The sequence below is a fragment of the Lactuca saligna genome, chromosome 7, assembly GCF_052625555.1.
Source record: "Lactuca saligna cultivar CGN05327 chromosome 7, ASM5262555v1, whole genome shotgun sequence".
Classification (NCBI taxonomy): domain Eukaryota; kingdom Viridiplantae; phylum Streptophyta; class Magnoliopsida; order Asterales; family Asteraceae; genus Lactuca; species Lactuca saligna.
The window spans coordinates 139,783,464-139,796,276 of record NC_136423.1 but is presented as its reverse complement, the minus strand read 5'-3'; the positions used below and the strand labels follow the sequence as shown (position 1 = coordinate 139,796,276).

At 34.5% G+C, this 12,813-nt stretch overlaps 1 protein-coding gene across 1 annotated transcript; it reads left to right on the top strand.

Moving 5' to 3' along the window:
* The first annotated feature begins 2,023 nt into the window (after window positions 1-2,023).
* Window positions 2,024-3,718, top strand: LOC145005467 (leucine-rich repeat protein 2-like). The gene is made up of 7 exons (XM_078964552.1): window positions 2,024-2,262; window positions 2,445-2,577; window positions 2,670-2,741; window positions 2,834-2,977; window positions 3,063-3,134; window positions 3,216-3,287; window positions 3,427-3,718. Exons 1-7 carry the CDS (start codon window positions 2,184-2,186, stop codon window positions 3,491-3,493), a joined length of 639 nt encoding a protein of 212 aa, XP_078820678.1. The 5' UTR covers window positions 2,024-2,183; the 3' UTR covers window positions 3,494-3,718.
* The last annotated feature ends 9,095 nt before the right edge of the window (window positions 3,719-12,813 follow it).

Sequence of the window (12,813 nt, the reverse complement as noted above, 5' to 3'; positions counted from 1 at the left end):
ATAGCATACTTCAGTAAGGTACATCTAACCGTTGAATAAATTTATAACCATAAACAAAGCAAAATCATAGCATAAACTTTATAACCATAAACAAAGCAAAATCATAGTATTTTAATGAGTAATTACATATGGTACATCTAACCGACGAACCGTGAAGCTCTACTAATATTAACATTATTAATAGCAAATAGGTTGATTAACTTTTCGTAGTCTATACTCTAAGATTTCGTTCTCGGTGGATAAGTCTAGGTTTTACTTTATTGACAATGAATTAAACGTGCGATAAAAAAATTAAAAAATATATATAACCACAAAAGCATACAAGTCCAATAGTTTTAGTTTGAAGATAACATTAAGTTTATTAAAATAAACAAAGGCGTAAAAAAAACTTAATTGCAATTTTAATAATATAGTTTTAAATTTTTTCTAATTAATTTAATTATTACAAAATTACAACAAAATGTTGATGAATTAATTAATCGGATCCGTTTGAGTTTTGATTGTTTTGATTTACGATCAAATGTTCGTCATTTTTAACAAAGTGTTATGAGTTTTAACTATTTCCAATCGAGAACCCATAACTTAAAGTAAAATCAATTGCTTTTATTTAAAGAGACAAATTATATTCCTTTGTTAAATCCAGTAGTAACCTCACATTCATAGTATTTGTTGGACTATGGATATGAAAAAAAAAAAGTTGGGCCCCAAAAAATATTAGGCCCTATGCACAAGCTCCTATTGTCCACTCTTACAATCGGCCATGAAATCTAATGTAAACTACATCTATTACAATGTCTATCATCTACAATAATAAGTTCTAATAGTTTCTTCACTAGTTTTAGTGTAATTTTTGAAAAATAGCCAAATTATTAAAAAACCAAAGATTTGTGGCCAAATTGTGAATTCAGTAAAACTAAACTGACCGAAACAGTGGCTCCTGAAGGTGGACCGTGGACCCCCACCATGACTAAAAGCAGTTGTAGTCTTGTAGATATAAACACGCCAAAAAAGAACGGAAGTCAAGGAGATTGATTTTATTTTCATAATAACCCCTTTACTCTCTTCAATAGGCATTTTTAGTCCTCTAGTTGTCATGTGTCTCGTGTCCCGTTGTAGTCTTTATTTTGGTCATAATACTCATGTACTTGAAATAATAATCACGTGCATGGCATTTGTTTATTTAGTTATGACATACAAAATATCTTCCATTTAATTCATAACTTCATCCTCATGGCACATATGTGATTACTTTATTTTCGTATGGATTTAGTTCGAAGAAGAATATATAATAATATCTATATTTCATATAAACATAAGAGTTTGTTAATTTTAAATAACAAATACTAACAAACATCAAGAAAATCTCAATGTCATAAGGATGGAATAAGGGAGAGATAAGATATAAACAGGTCTAGTCTTTTCATAGACAACCTTCAACATAAGAAAAAAAAACGTGCGTCAACCGAAGCACATGAAATGTTAAATGGTACCTAAATACAAAATTAAATGCCATTGACATCTATCCGATTAAAGAACATTTTCAGCAAACTTTTTTATTAACATTCTTATTCAAATCATCGAGGAAAAAGGAAATTCAAATAGAAAATAACACAATTGTTAGTACGATAATGATTCATACAAACACCAAACCAATTTTATAAATTTTTTTATAATCTTGTGTTTTGTCTTTTTTGAAAATGGATAACCTATTTGGCTTACTTTATAATTAACAAATCATTAGTGGTATAGTGCGTTATATTAGTGAACACCGTTTGATAAGAATCCATTACAAATCAGTATTTATTGTTTCCTAATTTAAATAATTAATTTAACTTTTATAAGTTGAGAAAATTTATAAAGTATTAAATATCAATACTAGAACAAAAAAAAAAAAAAAAAAAAAAAACATGTAACTATGGTAATAAGTAAATAAAAAAAATTATATATAAAAAAAAAACTTTGAGGTACCATTTATGTCATTTTCTCAATCTTAGTGCTTTATAAAACAATAGCTCAACAATAATCATGAGTCATTACAAGTTCACAGCCAAAACGTGAGACTTTTCCATGTCCTTTCCTTTCCATCGAGTTTACTTTGACCATATACAGTTATACACCTCTTCAGTCTTCCCTACCCATCTTCTTCATAACCCCACTTCAAAAATCCTTTAATTCTCATAAAAATGGCGTCTTTTAGCTTCTCATTGTTCCTTCTATCAGTCTCCCTCTCTCTCATTCCCATACTATGCACCAATTCCGAAGGTAAACTCACTGGTTCTGATTCTGTTTCTCTCTCTCTTTTAGGGTTTAAAATTTTCCATTTAAACGCGTTAAATCTATGTTGTTTTGGGAAATCGTTCATGGGTTTTGAGCCCTAAATTGAATTCTTCAAAACCCATCTCATATCCAGGTTGAATTTATGATTCTCGATGTTTATATTTCAGGAAATGCTTTGCATGCTCTTAGAAGCAAGCTTTCTGACCCTAAAAACGTCTTACAGAGCTGGGATCCTACCCTTGTAAATCCTTGTACATGGTTCCATGTTACTTGCGATGCTAACAGCCATGTTATTCGCTTGTAAGATCGAAAAGTTCTTTGATAAAACTTCCAATTTCTAAAGTTTCTTTTTTCAATTTCAATTTGGATAAAGTTTTTTTTTTCGATTTCAGGGATTTGGGGAATTCCAACATTTCTGGGTCGTTGGGTTCTGAGCTTGGTGAACTCAAGCATCTTCAATACTTGTATTATTCTCTCTCACAACTCTTTAATCTCTTAATTTTATATGTTTCAAGGATTAAAAATTTAAATTATTAACAAATTAGTCAAATTACAGGGAGCTTTACTGGAACAATATCGGAGGCAAAATCCCGAAAGAATTAGGGAACTTGAAAAACCTTGTTAGCATGGATTTATATGGCAACAATTTCGAAGGGGAAATCCCAAAATCATTGTCTAAATTGAAGTCTCTTAGATTTCTGTAAGCATATAATTTTGATTTTTTTTTTTCGGAAAAATTTGATCTTTTTCGAAACGAACATGAGATTATGAATCGTTTTTTGCAGGCGATTAAACAACAACAAGCTGTCAGGCCCCATTCCAAGGGAGCTCACAACTCTTTCTAACCTTAAAATTTTGTAAGTTTAAGGATTTCATATTTCATACGAACATATTTATAAGTTCATGTTTGATGATTGTGATTGTTAATGATCTTTCAGTGATGTTTCTAATAATAATCTTTGTGGAACAATACCTATTGATGGTCCTTTCACAAGTTTCCCCATGGAAAGGTGATTCTTTTGCAATACTCTTAATAAAGTTTGTACCTTTTTAATCTTTACTTTCATGGGTTTCGATCATGTTTATACCATTTTTATTCTTTATATTTCGTATTATATGGAATTAATAGTTTTGTTTTTTTTTTGTCAGTTTTGAAAACAACAAGTTAAATGGACCGGAGTTGCAAGGACTCGTTACTTATGATTTTGGATGCTAAATTATCGAAATGGTTGATGCTTGGATTTATTGATGATGTTCATTGTAGTTGCAACAAGTCATTACCAAGATATAATCTTTTCATTAGCCCGAGATCTGTTTTCTATATTTATCTTTTGTATTTATAATTAATCTTGAAAGACAGAAAAAGTTGCTATAAATTATAACTTTAGGGTCTTTTATTGTGTGTCGTATTAATGGAATTATAGTTGATTTGATGCTTGTATATTTTTTTATTTAGAATTGGCTTTGAGACTTGATGTGTCTTGGAAGTTTAATTTGTAGGTTAGATAGTTAGAATTTAAGGGTAAAACAAAGCATGCATGTTAGATTGGGTTGTGAATTTGTGATGGTAGTTATTGTGTTTGGTTTTCATATTTTCTTAGGTAAAAGATACAAAAAATACTCTTTTTACATAGAAATTCGATTTTAACACTGTGTTTTTTTTTTGTATCAATTATTACATTGTGTTTTTCAATTTGTCACAATTCTGACCACTTGATCGGTTAACCAGGTTACATGCTGATGTGGCATGATGATATTATTGCTGATGTGTCAAAATTGAATTTTTTTATCACAAAAACACTAAGTTTTCATTTTTTTTTCGATTTTGACACTAAGTTTAATTTTTTCTTTCAAATTTGACACTATGTTTTTTTGTTTCAAATCGAACGTCATTTTTTCCAATTTTGTTCAGTGTTGATAATTTTATATTTGAAACCATATAAGTATTTTTTTTAATACATTTAAACCGTATAAATTTATTTTTTTTCATTTAAAAACTATAGTTTTGTATAAATACATTTTTTTAACACTCAAACCAAATTTTTATATATAAATATGTATTAGTTATATAAAAATTATATTTTATATTAAATATGCAACTTTAAAATGTGTTTTGAGGTTTGAAGGCGTGTAGTCGATCAAAACTCATCAAATTTTTACATCTTATTAAAAGCTTATGGTTAGTGTAATTCTCATGATATAACTAATGCTTTAAATGTAAGAAAAAAACACATTGTATCTAAATAAAAATGTGGTTTTTAAACGAAAAAAATATGTTTATATGATTTAAAATGTAATAAAAAAATATATTTATACGGTTTCAAATAGAAAATAGACAAAATTGAACAAAATTTGATAAAAGATGTTCGATTGGAACAAAAAAAAACAGTGTCAAAATTGAAATAAAAAGTTAAATTTAGTATCAAAATCGAAAAAAAAGTGAAAACTTAGTGTTTTTTATGGAAAAAAAAATAATTTTGACACATCAGCATATCATATCAGCATGCCACGTCATCAAAAATGACACGTCATCATGCCACGTCAGCATGTAACCTGATTAACCGGTCAAGTGGTTAGAATTATAACAAATTGAAAAACACTGTGTCAAAATTGATACAAAAAAAAAAATACGGTGTCAAAATCGAATTTCTGTGTAAAAAGAGTGTTTTTTGTGTCATTTACTCTATTTTCTTTTCCCAAATGAGCAACACATTTGAGAGCAATGTAGACTTTCGGTACGATTTTTATTCGAATGTATTATTTCCTTAAAACAATACTTTTGCTTTTTAATTAATTAGGGGGATCGAGAAATACAATGTAATCATCTTCGGCTCTTATTAATTGGGTGTTTGAAGGAAATATAGAAGAGCGTGTGAACGATAGTCTAGTGACTGATTTTAGTGGGCTTGCATCATGGAAACACATTGCTATTTGGTTTGATATTTTGTAATTGCTTAGTTTGGATTCTTGTTGGAATAAAGATAGATCCAGCTTCTCTTGTTGATGTCCACTATCGTATCTGTAGTGAAACCGTGAAAATCTCTATTTTTGCATGGATTGTATTTTATTTGGTTGATTTTTACATTATTATTTGGTATATGGTATCTTGGGTGACCATTATTTTTTTCAAATGAGTATGTTTTTGTAATCGGTTGTTCATTTGGTTCACGTTCTTCGTTTAGGGATTGTGAACCATTTTGATATAAAATCTCAACAAATCGTATCACAACCCGGATTTTCATAGGTCATCAAGATGTGGAATATATAAAATAATTCATCCACCTCATGTAATTGTCCCCATTAGGGATAAGCGTTTGGACCGAAAACCCTAACTGAACTGAACCGAATTAGGTCCGAATAAACAATTTGGTTTGGATTTCGGGTATCTATATTAGGTTTATTTGGTTCTCGGATTTTTCGGTCAGGGTTATCTAAATAAGAGCTTATTCGGTTTCAAATACCCGACCCGAAATTTCAGCATGTTGAATTTTAGGCAACTTTGAACTGTTATAATGTCTTCGTTATATGCCCGATTTGCCTGATTTTGATGTTTGGATTTTACATTCTTATATCACAAGAATAATTAATTCATGTTTACAAAAAATTTAAAGAAAAAGTGAAATCATTTTCAGTATATATCAAATATTTGATCCGTTAATTTGGGAACAAAAACATACCAAATATAAAGTCTGTGTTTATATGTAAGCCTACAATTATATGTTTGTGAGTTTGTGCTTACTGTTCATGCTTACTGTAACATCCCGATTTTTAGGAATAAAATTTTAAGGATTTTTTTTACGCAAATAAGGAAGCCTACTCGATGAGTTTGAGGCCCTAACTTATCGTATAGAGAGTAGCCAACCCGAGTGAAATTTTAGGACCTACTTAACGAGTTGGAGGACCCAACTCGACGAGTTAGAGCTGCACATGAAAACCCTAATTTTTAGGGTTAGCACCCTATTTAAAGAACCTTAATTCCTCTCCGTTGCCTCTCTTATCACCCTATCGTCCAGAAACAAACCATACCAAGATAACCCTCCATTTTTTTAGTGTGTAAGGTTAAAAGAGTGTGTGTTTGGACCATTTCTTGAAGAGTTGAGAGCTTGGAGCAAGGAAGATTCTATAGATCCGACCTTTGCATTGTTGTAGCCGCCATCTTGAGGTATAAAGCTAGTTGTTTAGATCTTCCCTTGTGAAAGAAAATGGTCACTCCTAGTGCAAAACGGAGTCATTTTCGGGTTTGAGCTTGTCACAAAGATACGACTTTAGATCTGCACTCTTCTAGACCCCCTTAAGCATAAATTTCCTGATTTTAGCAAGCTTTGGCCCTTCTCCATGCCTTAAACCTCATCTTAGACTTGGTTTTTGTGTTTCAAGCCTTTTAAGGCCTTGCATGCACGTAAAGTTGGCAACTTTACGTAGTAGTTTCACCCTAGGAAGCTGGATCTGGAGTTTGGAGCTTTGGACTCGACTGGAATGAGCTGAATGCGATTTGGTCGAAGGAACTTGATGAGTTGGTAAGCTAACTCGACGAGTTGAGACGAGTTTTTCCGTTTTTATGGATTCTGCATGAACTCGACGAGTTAATGAGGTGACTCGACGAGTGGTTAGGGTTTTCCCCGATATTTTGGACATTGCATGGACTCGACGAGTCGATTGGCAACTTGGCGAGTTGACTCAGTTTTTCAGGTTTTTTCTGAGTTCTGGAGGGACTCGACAAGTTGCTAGATGCACTCGACGAGTTGGGTCAACATAGGCTGTTAACCTCGACTGTTGACCATTGACTTTGACCAGAGTTGACCAAGTTTGACTTCTGAGCGTAGTATGGTAATTTGGGATTTTAATGGAATTAGTCATATGGTGGTTACAAGCGGTTGAGTTGGTAGTTATGATTCGAGAGTTGGATTTTATCACTACAACCCTACTGTGAGGTGAGTTTTCCTTTATATACTCAAGGGTCGAAGGTACCAAGGCCGACCCTTTGGATTGTTATTATGCTTTGTTATTGGTAAGATCGGTATCCTGGTAAATAGGATGTTGCTATGATTAGAGATCTCTAGATCGGTTTGATTGTCTATAGACTGTTATATGATTACTAATTATATGTGCACATGTTTGATTGGTAGTTAAGGGTATTCCATCATGTGGATGATTGGACCCTAGTATGTTGTCTCTGTAGACTGTTATATGATTATTTGATATAGGTGCACATGTTTGATTGGTAGTGAGAGTATTCCATCCCGAGGATGATTAGACTCATAGTATGTTGGCATTTCAACCCGATGGTTGAAGGTCGGGGGTATTCCAACCGATAGTTGATTGGACCCATAGTATGTTGGCATTCCAACCTGATTGTTGAGGTTTGGGGGTATTCCAACCCGATGGTTGATTGGACCCATAGTATGTTGGCATTCCAACCCGATGGTTGAGGGTCGGGGGTAGTCGACTTAATGGTTAATTGGACCCATAGTATGTTGGCATTCCAACCCGATGGCTGAGGGTCGAGGGTATTCCAACCGATAGGTCATTGGACCCATAGTATGCTGGAATTCCAACCCGACAGTTGAGGGTCGAGGGTATTCCAACCCGAAAGTTGATTGGACCCTTAGTATGTTGTCATTCCAACCCGATGGTTGAGGGTCGGGGGTATTCCCACCCGACGGTTGATTGGACCCATAGTATGTTGGCATTCCAACCTGATGGTTGAGGGCCCGGGGTATTCCAACCCGGTGATTGATTTGACCCATAGTATGTTGTTTGTGTTTATATGTATATTGTTGTGTGTATGGGTATTTTGGGGGAACTCACTAAGCTTCAGGCTTACAGTTTTGGATTTTGTTTCAGGTAATTCAGATGATAATGAGAAGGCGAAGGCGTGATCGTGCACCTCCTCACATCTTTATGATTTCTGGGATACTCTGATAGGAAACCATTTTGAAAACAAATTTATAATAATTGTTGGTTTTTGAATGATTTAAAAAGTTCTAAATTGGCTTGAATTTTATGGATGTTACACTTACTACACAAATTCTGACATTTTTTTTTTGCACATTTGATACAATTATGTATACTTTCATTATTTTTAATCAACAAATTTGTTTCTTTAAAAGTTTTGTTATGGAATCATGAGCTAACGAAAGTAATAAAAAATACAATGTTTATAATTATATTGTAAATGTTATTCGGGTTATGGAATCATAATATAGTTTATTTGGTTCTTTCCAGTTATATTATGTCGTTAATCATATTGTGGATGTTATTCGGGTAATAACTGACCCGATCGATTAATACCCGAATTGAACCGAACTCGTATTAGGTTAATAGATTTGGGTTTCGGTTCCTCTAATTGTCCTTATCTGGTTTTCGTGTTATTTTGGTTCGGGTTGATTCGGTCCGGTTCCTACCTGAATAACATCCTTAGTCCCATCCAATTTGGTTATGTTAATGGTTCTTACGTTACACCAAATTCTTCTTTCCCAAGTGATAAGTGGATCAAGGATGTAGATTACAGTAAGTAGCGATGAAAGATAAAGGCTATCATTGGAAGGAATTGTGTTCACTTTGTTGTCTATAAATTAGACAAGATTTTACTAGAGATCTGATCAATTGAGTTGGAATAATGGGAGGATCGGGTACTGCCCACTTTGCATTTTGTAACTAACCATAGGTGAGCAGGTAATTCTAGATATTGGTAACGAATCGAGTGCTAGATGCATTTAAATGAACTTTAAAAGTATACCTCAAGAAATCTTTGATAAATAGTTTGGTCCTTTTGAAGAATTTCATTACATACAAGGTGAGAGATGGATGATCCATCAAGATGTGTCTTAGTGTCACAACTAGAAATTTTGAGTCTTGTAATCACTATACTCAAGTAAATGTTGAATTCAAAAACTCAAGAGCATGTATGATGCTTACTCAATGGAAAACTAAACCCCAATTCACTACATCAAGCAATTGGAAACCCTAGAAGTTCTTGATTAGGTCCATTTTGGACTAGGACTTCCTTATTGGACTCTATGGACCAATAAGCTTCCAATTTGACTATCATGGGCTTAGAACCCTTAAGTGGGCTCTAATTGGACCCACATTAATTTATTTCAACATTTTGGGCCATATTGGGCCTAGAATGAAATAAATTAATGACTATGAACCATAACCCTAACAAGTCATAAAAATCACGTTTATATTTATTTGGACCAAAAAAAAAATCACTCAACTTAACCATGAAAATTGGGCTTAAGCATTTAAGGCCCAAACATTCTCTTTTCCCCCACCATTCTCGGCCCAAGTCCAAATAAAAGGGTGGAGTTGACTTCTTGCATGACACATCATCTTTGTATGGAGGATATCTAAGCATTACCCTTCAAAAATCCATGCATTCTCATTCTTCCATGCAAACATCACCTCAAGGTCTTTTCTTCTCTCTCTCCCTCCCCCTTCTTGTTTCGGCCGAGAGTAACCCTCACACACACACACTCACAAAAATCTCTCAAGCTCTCTCAAGAACATCCCTTCCTCTCCCCTCAAAATCTCGAAAATTAGGAAGCATTCAAGAAGGAATTTCCACAAATTCTTCATCTAAGGTAAGATTATGATTGGATCTATGAATTAGATTCTTTTTGTTATCAAAATCTTTTCCTAATCCATGCAAAAATCATGATCTTACACCCTAGAAACACTCAAACTCGAGATCTTCAAGGAAAGAGTGCTAAGGCCAAAAATCACCAAGTGTTCTTCCATATTCTCTTCAAAAACCGAAACTACATCCTAAGGTGAGTTTCATACCCCCTTATTTTCGGTTTTTATAAGTTTTTGTGGGGGAGAATACAAGAAAAGGTGTAGATCCATCATTATGTGTATGTTGTGGTTGATTTCTATGCTTATATGTATGTTTTATATGATTTTGATGCTAGATCTAGTGATGAAATACTAAAAACCGAGATATATATTTTATTCTAGCATAAAATATACTATTACATGCAAAGTATACTAAGAAAAATAGCCAAATGGCTTGACAACACTTAATTTGGGCTAAAAACTCAATTTTTTTGACATAAAATGTTGAAAATACAAAGTTGAAGGGCCTAAAATGAAATATTTCGAAATCTGATGGGTGATATGAGTCAAAACAGTTTACATAATGCATTTTCTGAAAATATACTAATTGGAGGGTTAAAAACATAAATTCCAAGCTTATTGGGCTAAATATGACATTTTCGGCCCAATGAGGCCCAATATGCGAAATTTTCTAATTTGGAGGACCAAAACTGCATTTTTCTGTAAAACAGTGGACTATAAGTGTTCCATGTACTTTTCAAAGGTTTAAAATGCTTTTCAAATTTAAAAAGGACCAAAGTTGCAAAAATTTTCCAAATTGGGCCAAAAATGTAAAAATTGCGAAAAAGAGGGGTTATAACCGAGAAAACTGCAATTTCAAGGACTTAAGCTGTTTTCTATGAAAAATATGCTGGAAAATACTTATTTCAATAAGTTTTGGTGTTAAAATGTCAAGAAAATTGATTTAAGGACCAAACCGGAAAGTTTTTAAATAAAGGGGTGAAAAGGGTAAATTTTACAAATAAGGAGGGATTGAAAACAGAAAATTCTCAAGGCTAGTTCAATACATGCAATTTGACCAAATGATGGTACCACGCCTATCGACGAAATACAATACATTACAATACCAAAAGTCGTTGTCAAACGAATTGGTTCGGTCTCGAACCAATAACAATCTGAAACTACTAACACGACGACACTATGACATTACGACATTACGATTCATAACTAATAACGATTGGGAAGTCACTATACATGCGAGTGTGCACAGACGTCTACGCACCATCTTTGGGCCCCAAAAGTGTAAAATCTTGTTTGTTGAGCCTAGCTAGCCCAATGACCTGATCTTAAGGCCCGAAGATCTCTCTCTCTTACGAAGTGTTGGGTTTTACCGATCCAACATAACGTAAAAGGACTTTCAATGGCAAACATGCTGCTGGTCCCCAAGGGTCCTTCAGTGCTGCTAGTAAAGTCTGTAACTCACGATTGCGGGTTGGGCTTCGGGCCCTTCGCAATTGCAATGGTCTTGAACGACGCGGGGAAATACCGAGGGTTTCGCACCTTCTCTTCTTCCCTCTGGTCGTGGGACTACACAAGTCCGGGAGGATTGAGTGGTGTGAAGAATTACGAGTGACGCCTAAGGGATCGCTTGTAAGGTTGTCGATTGGACGTTTTCATTAACGCACGTCACAACACTTCACCACCCACTGTATTCTCAATGCCTCCGGAGCTCAACGGTTTCCTCTAACGCAACGAAACAACGGTATACAAACTAAGTAAAGCAAAGTGATAGGAAAACGTCGGGTTTTCCTAGGGTTTTCAACAATTACAATTATGAATTACCGGTCGAATTTCACAACTCTTACGCTTACATCTATAGAATTCAAACAAGCATACTCATGGATCATCACATATTTTTACACTATTCTATTTTTAGAAAATATCGGATTTTCTGATGGTTTTCAAACAATACATTGGATTTCAAACACTACTTATGAACTCACCAACATTTCATATGTTGACGTTTTCAAAATACTTGTATTCTCAGGTAACAGATAAGGTGAAGGATGATTTGTACTCTATGACGTTTTGCTGTGGTTTAAGTAGTATCAAACAGTTATTTTTTTTGAGAATGTAATGTTCTGAACAATGTAATGAATGTAACATTACCAGTTGTATCATTCCAAATGTTGGTGATGTATAATGTTATGTTTCATGTATATGCATTGTGATGGTATTCAATGAGTCACAACAGCCCCCGGACGTTTCCGCCGTCTGGTTCGGGGGTGTGACAGGTTGGTAACAGAGCTTTGTTTATAGTGAACTAGCATATCTAGCCACATATGGATATGCAACTATAAACCAAAAAGAGGGACTAACATAACTCTGAACAAAACAAGTAAATAAAACACCCTTGCTTGCACTAGGAATAGGAACATAACGCCGAACCAAACAAAAATAATACTAGTGTCTCGGTTAATTCGGGAACTGTTCTTAGTGATACCAAGGAGTGAATGCAGCCTAATCAACTACATTCTCTCCAAAGTAAAACTAACACACGTCCTGATGAGATCGGGATTTCTAGGGAATCTGAAACTATACCCCTACCACCGAAAAGAGAACGTCTGTTTAGCTTGTGCCATAGCGTTAGAATCATAGGAAAGTGATAGCTTATTCGTATACTTTCTCCCAGTCTTCATGGAGGGAGAGCATCAGGGCATTCAGTTCCTCCAAGCCCCAGGGGCACACGGGGTACTCGAAGACGAACCAGAGGGGAATCAAGAGGGAGTCCACGGCGTTGAACCTGACGAGTACATGGACACCGACTACGAGTTCGAGGAGACCGACGATGACATGGAGGAGGATCAGGCCCCGGACATGGGTCACGTCGCATCTCCTGTTAGCGAAGTGCAACAGGATCCCCACGTCCCACCAGTGAACTCCGCGAGGGAGAATCGCTCCCCAGAAGCCGTGATT

Bases quoted from the DNA above. Each gene is read 5' to 3' on its own strand.
- LOC145005467 (XM_078964552.1), top strand. From the start codon at position 2,184: ATGGCGTCTTTTAGCTTCTCATTGTTCCTTCTATCAGTCTCCCTCTCT. The intron at 2,263-2,444 runs GTAAACTCACTG...TTTATATTTCAG, and splicing joins ACTATGCACCAATTCCGAAG to GAAATGCTTTGCATGCTCTT. The intron at 3,135-3,215 runs GTAAGTTTAAGG...ATGATCTTTCAG, and splicing joins CTTTCTAACCTTAAAATTTT to TGATGTTTCTAATAATAATC.